Genomic DNA, 9259 nt, shown 5'->3' on the forward strand with positions numbered 1-9259 from the left:
CAGCTCATAAGTATCCTAATTAAACGGACCTGTTAATTAAGCAGCCTGGGACGTTCGATATATTCTGTGATTTGGCGATATGCTGTGTAGTATTCTGTATGTAAGCGTTTTTAGTTATCATCCATATTGTGCACGGTGATACAAGAGGTGTAACGTTCCTGAACACGGTTAATTACGTGACATACTTCTCTGTTCGTACACCTTTAGTCACCATCCTTCCAGTCTCAAAAATGTATAGTTGGAACCTTGACCATTTTAAAGCGTTATACTAATTCCGAACCACTGATCACTTTTTAACGCGATAGCGTTAAAGAGCTCGTATCGCAGAAATTCCGCCGTCGGCGTCGGCGCCGTTGGTTGTGAGTGAAAAATCATCTTGTACGTGACTGAAAAATCGAAAAAGCTGCAAATGAAATAAATAATAAAAATGTTGGGTCCGAGTGAGAATCGAACCCAGGCCGTCTTCGTGGCAAGCAGGTGTTCTACCACACAGCCACGCCTCTGCTTGGAGCTGCACTGAAAGTAACTTTCATGCTTCCCAAAAATACGCGTTCTGTATACAGGTGTCACAGTACGAGATGTAATATCGCAGTAATAATGCGTGGTACAAGCGTACATTGCCATCGGGCGTCACATCATGTCAATATCATAACGACTTGGTGGTTTAAAGACAGCCACCCGTTACAAAAGGCACACACATTACTGCGCGTATTCCCTTAAGACCACGTAGTGGGTGCATCGCAACTTCGAAAAAAGTTTTTCGCGCATAATTGCTCCTGGTTTGAAGCATGCTACCCATTACATAAGGCACACATCTTAGTGCGCGCATTCTCTTAAACACTCGTAGTGTTCGAAGTGCGCACTAGGGGCAGGATTTCGCTATCGCGTTCAACTCTTAAAGGCGAAGCTTAAGCGGCCCCCAATTTTTTGTTTCGTTTTTTTTTTCTTTTCAGTCTCTCAGTTTGGTCACGCACTCAAGACGGGAACTTGGACTGGCGCCAAGCTTTGCAATTTTCGGCCTTATGGTGGGAAACGCCGCGAAGCAACTGTGAGCGATGCAGGGCATCTCCACAAAGGCTTCCAGCCATGCCGCCCTGGAAGACGCCGAGAGCAACGCCACTTCTAACTTATCGTCCCTGCAGACTAGCGAAATCGGAGACAGTGATGAAGAGTCCATGTTCGGACCGCAGTACCACAGTCACGTGCGCATCACTGTCATCGTCATCATGATCGCCTTCTCTATCGCCGGCAACTGCGTCGTCTGTTGGAGGCTGTTACGAAACCATCGCCGCAGGCGCTACCAGAAAGCGCACGTCCTCTTCTTGAACCTCGCCGTTGCCGACCTTCTGGTTACAACGGTGACGATGACGTCTCAGACAGTGTGGGAGATCATGGGCCGCGCCTGGATTGCCGGTGACGCGTTCTGCCGAGTCTTCAAGGTTCTCCAGACTTTCGCGCTCGCGTCGTCCACGTACATGATCGTCAGCATAGCGCTGGACAGGCACTTCGCCATTGTGTACCCGCTCGCCACCTGCTTGGCGCCCTCACACCTGGCGGCCGCTGCCTGGTTCGCCTCGCTGATCCCTTCTCTGCCCAACCTCTACATGTTCCGGCTCGTTGAAGCCGGTGTGGGACTTCAGTACTGCGCGTCGGTGTTCTACGCCCAGAAGGCGGACTCGTCGCTTCCTCGTCAACTGTACATGACCTTCGTTTTCCTGGGCGTCTTTGTGGTCCCCCTCATTCTGCTGGTCGTGCTCTACGGCCGCATCCTGATCGAGATATGGAAACAGAGCTCGGCTGTGAAGAACCGACATCAGACTGCCTCACCCTTCCCAAAGGCTAAGGTACTGTAGTAGCTTTGTTAGAATAGGTCAGACCTTCTTGAGCCATGGTCATGCGTTGGAATCAACGCAGAGACCTACAAATGGCAGATCGCCTAAAACGTATTTATGGCGACAAAGCCTTGCGACGAGTCCTTGATAATTAATGTTGGTTGGTGCTAACCTGGAATTTATGGTTTAGTGGTTATAGTGCTCGACTGCTGACCCGAAAGTGGCGGGATCGGATCCCGGCCGCGGCGACCGCATTTTCGATGGATTCGAAAATGCTCGAGGTCCGTGTACTTAGTTTTAGATTCACGTTAAAGAATCCCAGGTGGTCGAAATTTCCGAATCCCTCCCCTTCGACGTTCCTCATAATCATATCGTGGTTTTGGGACGTTAAAACACAGCAATTATTATACAACCTGAAATTTATGCAATCTTGCATGGGCGTGTAATCCAGAGTGAAGCAAAGAAAAAATGCGAGAGTTTTTATATGCAAGCTACATGGTTCGATGGCACTTCGGACAGAAGGAACGTTACCCGGCTCTCGCTTTAATATGAAAACTTTCTTTACGGCGGCACTGGTGCTTATGATTATAGCACTTGCTCAGTTGCGTGAAGATACCGCGAGCCGTCCCGGACTACTCTTTAGAATCATCATCTTTTTCCTTTGCTCAATTACACTGCCACAAAGATTACCTCAATGCACATGTGATCTAACGTGAATTTTGCGAATGTTCTATATATTGACTTTTCAGTCGCTGTTCGATCACATGAGTAGCCTAGTGCGCTAAATTTGCGTTGAAAACTTACGCTACGTTAAACTGAACGCACAAAGCCATAACAACCGGATTCTCTTCGTACAATGGGTATTAGTGCAGACATTTCTTTGTGGGTGTATTATGGTCCCGATCTTCAATATGCTTTTCGTTCATCATTCTTCACAGGTGAAGACCGTCAAGCTCACTGCCGCCATTTTCATCGCATTCCTGGTGACCAACGTTCCCTACATGGTGCTCGAAATGGTCCTCGCCTTCGCCGGCGCTGGCGCCTCTCTGGATCAAAACATGGTGGCACTGTTCGGCGTGATCTCGGCCTCGAACAGCGCCGTGAACCCTTACATCTTCCTATTCTTTCAAAAGAGCAGCGGAAGCACAAAGCGGAAGCGGTTCGTGATGCCCTTCCGTAAGGACGCGGTATCCGAGCTTCCCGGAGGTCACACTGACTGCGGTAATGGAGCCGTCGAGCTGTACACCGTTCCGGAAAAGCAGAACTCGCCGGCCACGTACAGTCTCACACCGAGGAAGGTCAGCGAAGTCTCTTCATTTGGTCAACCCACGGAGCTCAGCAGCTTATGACGGTTTGGACCCTTCCGCCGCTTCAGCAAGTCTTCGCGCACAGGGAGCGGTGAGAGACAGTGATGTGCTGATTCTGCTGTTGTGATTGGTGAAAGTGTGATGACGTCACACAACCACCGACTTTAACTGCGATTGGTACCTACGACCATACTGATCAAAAGCGGTGTGTCTGGTGGATTTTGTATTTATATATGTAAGCGAGTGTGTTTGTACTGCGTTTTATGGACAGACACATTTCATACGAGATCAGAAAGGTGCTCTGCTTCGACGAGCTCCTCCGAAGCGTTACTCATCATACATACGTCCCGTGCATTCATATAATTATTGTATATATCTTATATTCTTGATTTTTACGGAACGTTCAACGTCCTTGTACACCTTTGTTAAAAGGCCTGACGGTCAGTGCAATATGGTGATTAGGTCATCTGGGTGAGTTTTGTTTCAATAAAAAAAATGGACTCGTATTGTGCATCATGCATAAGTCAAGCTAACTGCAGTGCGCCGATGTCACGGTAAGTATGCTCTAATACAGTAGCCGATTCCACGGGCACACTTTGTACTGGCTTTTGTGTCAAATCAATGTGTCTGTTGCTTGGTTAAGAACTATGTACCAACATAATACTTTCTTAAAGCTTTCTCTCTTTTTTTTCGTTTGGCTGCCTATAAAATATATAGGGGGGGGGGGGGAGAGGAAGGAAAGGTTCGTGTAACTTGCCATCGCACGCCAAACCCAGTAAACCGGCGTTCCTGAAGAGACATAATAAAGGGGTAGCAAGGGTGTAGAGCGAGAATACGGACTCGATCGAGAACCTGGCGCTTCTCGTGAGCATGTCAGATGGATAATGCTGATAATGACACTCACGACGCGATGGCGGCACGAAAGACTGACCTTGAGGCGCCGCACTATAGTGTCACGGGGTCGCGACGGTGACGAAGGCAGCAGTCGGTGTGTTCAATATGAGACCCTTTATATGGCCGAACTTGTAGCCGGGAAATGAAAACTCAAGCTACAGCAATACACGCTGTACACTGATAGCGGCGAACAGGGCGTCGGCCGTCGATAAACTGAACAGCGGCAAGGCGCGTCGGCATTTATGCATGCGGCATCGAACATTCGAGCCTTATCGCTGGTGGCCACGTTAGTTCGAGAATAAACTCAGCTATTCGCGTTTGCTCGCTCAAGCCTAACAAATAATCCTAAAATAATCTAGAATGTTCCGAGACATGCTGGCGCGGTTTGCGCAAGGCAACAGCTACGTGCAATGGGCCGGTAACAGAAAACATAGAAAGAAAGCAGCGTGTGTGGCCCTACTGTTCGCTGAAGGTATTTCACCGGGGTTGACCTTGGCTAAGCTTGGAGGTCAAGCACATGCACACAGGTGTTTTCTGGGTTTGTACCGGGAGGAGTAGCTATCGCTCTAAGAACAGTTCATACGCTTTCTTCCTTATCATTCTACAATGCAAGAAGGAGGATCAGCTTTCCCTTAGCTATAACTACAGTCGGTATGTTAACACTATGGCTAAAAGCAGAACTGAACAAGCGGTGAAAGGTGGGCTAGTTCGAGCACATATCTTGAACTTGAAAACACAGCGCCCCATCTTGGCGCTGCCTCGAAGTGCGCAGCGCTCTTGGGGCCCGAGTGGTCGTCCATCTACTGCCTCATGTCGCGCGGTCACGCAGTGGTCAATACAGGCCTAAAACAAGGCTAACAATGCTCAAAATCAGTGCAAAATTGACTAACAAGGTCTAAAATAATATAAACTACATACATAGCCGAGACTTAATCATACTGTTTTCCCTAAAATCTTGAGAAACGCTTCAGAGACATCCGGCTGAGAGGGCGCCACCACCTGCGCGATTGCCAATGAAATGGCTGGGTTGCCCGTGCTACGCACTTCTTCGGGTTTCAATGTAGTGGAGCTGCATTAAGCGCAGGATTTAGAACTACAACAAGACCGTACACAATAACTACATTACGGCTACATTAACCGCAGAATTGCCGGTGGATGTTTTCTTATGTTGTAAGTAAGTATAGATGTACGCATACACTATCCTGTGGGAGAGCAGTAAGCTGCCCCCTTACATCTATTTCAGTGACCATACAGTTTCCGCGGAATTGAAGTAACAAGATCAAGAGGTTTAATGTTATCGCGCAGCTTCATCTTTGTGTCGCTGGTTCTAGGGTGAAATTCTAGGGTTCCTAAGAAGGGATGACCAGGATTTGGGGACATGTGCATTTAGCGCCATCTCTCGGCGGTGATAGCGGTGGCCTACCGTAAGTGAATTGGAAATGGGCAAAAAAAAAAAAAATAATGTCTCTTGAAAAAAGCTAGTTGTCAAAGACGACTCCCGCTTCTATACAGCAGAGACTTATTTGAATATTGTGTTAAAATTACAGCACCGCACTACAAACCGCGTCGCTTCCCAGAGTGTTTAATTGTCTTGGGAAGCCACACGCTTTGTAGTGCGACACTGCAATTTTACAAAATGTTTCAGTGGGTTTCTGCTCTATAGAACCCGGAGTCGTTTTTGATAACTAGCTTTTTTCAAGCGATATGATTTTTTTCGCCTACTTCCCATTCAGTTGTGGCAGGACGCCGTTGCTGCCGCCGAGAGATGGCGCCGCGTATACAGATGTCCCCAAATCCGGTAATGTTCACAGGATGTCCCCGCTTCAACTCTAAAGCAAAATAAAACAATTTGTTTGAAAATGACGAGCTTTTTTTTTTTTCGACTTCGAGCCAGGAGTAACCCTCACGCAATCATTTGCATTCTCCACAGTGGTTTCGCTGACTACGCTGCTTGCAACAGCTGTGGTCTTGAGGAAACACTTGAACGTGCTTCGCGCGACTTTCCGCAATACAATGATGGCACCAGCGCTGGAATGACAGATTTATTGGCAATCGTGTTACAGTCGGGTACTGGAGTCGTGGTGTTGCGATTCTCGTAGCAACAGGCCTGCATTAGCAGCTGCAGCATCGACAAGTCTCATCCAGTGCTTTGAACGGCGGTGATTATCTCTCTTTCTCTCTCGCTCTTAAAGCTGTTACTGAGACAAATGAAGGTGATAATATTTCATCCAAACGGCCGTTCTAGTTTTCGGCTGCTGTAATACCTCCAAAGAAATATCGGGACTGCGGGGGGATGAATTACGGGCAAAGTTATAATTAGTTGTGCTGCGAAAAGCTGGTAAGTTACGTCGATTGCGCTTTCAAGAAAAACTACGCGGTTAACAGCATGTCGCTGGGAAAACACCAACGCACGTCTGAACCCCTCGCAGCAATAAAGCGTGCTTTCGAAGGAACATCGTGAACGAAACCTCGAAGCCATAAATGCTTCGGATAGTCTGCTCTAGCAAAACAACTGAAGTTTGCGGCAGCCCGAGTTGCCGATGGTTGTCACAGTATAAAACTTTTCGCCATTCGGAAGTTATTGTGTGCGTCGCGATGAAACTTAGCAAAAACGTAAGGCGCGCTTGAGGGGAAACACTTAATGGGGTGCGTGTGCTTTGTAGGCGTAGCAGAATATTGCCGATGTGATCTTCGTAGCCGCCACAAAAACAATTTTTTTTTCGGGCAGTCGCATAAATTTTACAAACGTTTCTGTAAGCCAACGGTTACTCCGAGCTTTGCGCATGCGTTGCAGAAACCTCCCGCGCGTGTAATAAACCGCTAAAAGCACTTATCCGAGATTAGAAGCATTTGTTTCGAAACGTACATATACACAGAAGTAGGCGCTGCATTCAATATCTTCGGAAAAGTAGCTGTTGCTGTTAACCAGCACAGATCGTAGTGCAGAAACATAACTAGATTGTTCTGGCGCTGCGCAGACATTCCACGTGAACTTAATTGCCATCTTTGCTGGGAAAAACAAACACACTCGGTTGCAATAAAACTAACCGAGCCGTAACTTCATCGAAATCACTTTGTACCGACCTCTACTTAGGCCGCCGAGATATCGTTGCGTATCAAGAACATATAGAGATTTAAACGCTAAATGACTTCTGCGAAGCGCTTCAATGTTTCTGTTCAATGTTTCCCCTTCTAAAATTCTTCAGAAAGAGGATGGCAGAAACATATGTGAGAGATAGGAAGAAGTAAACACAAGAAATGACCAACCATAAAAGAATTAAGTTGAACACTACCTAAGTACGGCAGTATTATCCCACAAAAAGATATCACGATTGGTCTATACTCTGTAAAAAGGAAAACAACATGCAGGCTACACACGTATTTATGTCTACTGTGAACTACTTCACTGCATCTGAAATGCTGGTCAGCTAGTAACTTGCACCCCCGTATGAACTTACTGCTTACTAAAATCTCATTTGTTAGCATTTGGCTTATGCATATATATACTCCCTACTTTGATTCAAGGCTACTGTAGATAGATACAACTGATATTAGCAGACCTGCGCACACCGCACTCGTTATAGCACAATATTAATCTGTGCTTCCTACGCACCGGTCTACACGCAGCATCCTTTCGGGCCAAAAGAGGACGACCATACTTTGCTCGAAGGTTCAGTTTTTCGCATATCAGGAAGAACCATCGCCTGTGTGGGCTATCGCGTTTTAATCCAGTAATGGAACGTACCTTCGTTTGCCTTTCGTAAACCGTTATTACCTATCCTTCTTTTTCGACATCCTTAGTGGCGCACTCAGGGCCATATGCGCTACTAAAGTAACCGTGTGTGCACTGGCTATGGTTAATCCTAGTTAGTTTGAGCAGGTGATATATAGTTTGAGCTGGAAACCTACGCAGAGACCCAGAATTAAAAGGGTAAATTAATAAACCCAGTAAGCGAGTACTACTCTCAACCTTTGGTCTTCCGTGATTGTATACAGCCGGTTTTTTATGCTTATAATCGAATACAGCTCAAGCAGTCCGAGGAGGCCCCGATCAGATGACTGAAGCGCTGAAGCCGATCGCCTCCGCGGATAAAGAAATGGTCCCGATAATGCACTCAGCAATGTTCTCCGAAGGCGGTGCTACCGACCGTCCGGCTCCTGACGTCATGCTAAGGGGCGTGTCCATCGGCGCAGGCGTGTGTGCGTCCGCCTTTGAGGAAGAAATGCGGCAGACTTCTAAATTTGTATCCGACCCCCCCCCCCCCCTTCCGATTCGCTTCACTGTGACTTGCAGGAAAAAATACCGAATTATATTAACCCGAAGTTTGGTTTGCGTATTGGCTTGCGTATTACTATTCACATCGACCTCTAGTGCGAGGGTGTGATGCATAGAAAGTTGCTCCTCTGCTCTATTTATATTGCAAACTATTCACTACGGAGCCGTCTGTCGCTACGTGGGGGAGTTTAAAACACGGACCATTTTTGTTTTTGTTTTTCTTTGTTTGGTTCACGATTTTTTTCGATATAGTTCTGTCGCGCAGGAGTCAGGTTTGTTGGCTGAGCTTGTATTGGCTGCCAACTCTTAAATCATAGTCATTTGTCAACACGTCCGTCGCTCTTAGATGCGTCGACGTAAAAAGAGAGAGAAACAAAAGCATCATAAGCGGAAGCGGAATTTAAAGACTATTAAATTGCAATCACAGAGCTCATTGAAGTCAAAAGCGCGAAGGAGGCGATTCGATAGGAAACAATTGCAAAGGTCAAAAGAAAAAGTGGGAGGAAAAAACAACCGGCAATTTCCATCCCCTTCAGGGCCGCTTCTCCGAACTAATCTATTCTTCTTATCTACATTTTCCATGGGTTTTTCTTTTGCGCGTTGTTTTGCTCAACCGCGTGCGAATTCATTTTAATATTTTTGTCTAGTTTATGTTTAATGAAAACTTTGCTGCCCAGCCAAATAGGCGCATTTATACCATCTCATAGCGGACCTCCTAAAACTTCCCCGCTTCTCCGCACATCTAATAGAAAACTCGTTGCTTCCACTTCTTTTTATCTTTTTTTTTCGCACCATCAGTAGTGTTACTGGAAACATATGGAAATCTCGGAAAGTATACGGTACTTCCAAGACGATTCTAATATACGCCGGTTTTCGCACAGCCATATATGTCTGCGTTACAGCCGGAGAACAATGCAATACACGTCGCCAAGCGTGCACGTCTTCCAAGA

The 9259-nt window shown here is 46.7% G+C and overlaps 1 protein-coding gene across 1 annotated transcript; it reads left to right on the forward strand.

Annotated features, from left to right (window-relative positions):
* The first annotated feature begins 974 nt into the window (after nt 1–974).
* Nucleotides 975–3836, forward strand: LOC119385268 (gonadotropin-releasing hormone II receptor). The gene is made up of 2 exons (XM_037652747.2): nt 975–1844; nt 2771–3836. The coding sequence occupies exons 1-2, from the start codon at nt 1056–1058 to the stop codon at nt 3179–3181; spliced, it is 1200 nt and encodes a 399-aa protein (XP_037508675.1). The 5' UTR covers nt 975–1055; the 3' UTR covers nt 3182–3836.
* The last annotated feature ends 5423 nt before the right edge of the window (nt 3837–9259 follow it).

Source organism: Rhipicephalus sanguineus, chromosome 3 (genome assembly GCF_013339695.2).
Source record: "Rhipicephalus sanguineus isolate Rsan-2018 chromosome 3, BIME_Rsan_1.4, whole genome shotgun sequence".
Lineage (NCBI taxonomy): Eukaryota > Metazoa > Arthropoda > Arachnida > Ixodida > Ixodidae > Rhipicephalus > Rhipicephalus sanguineus.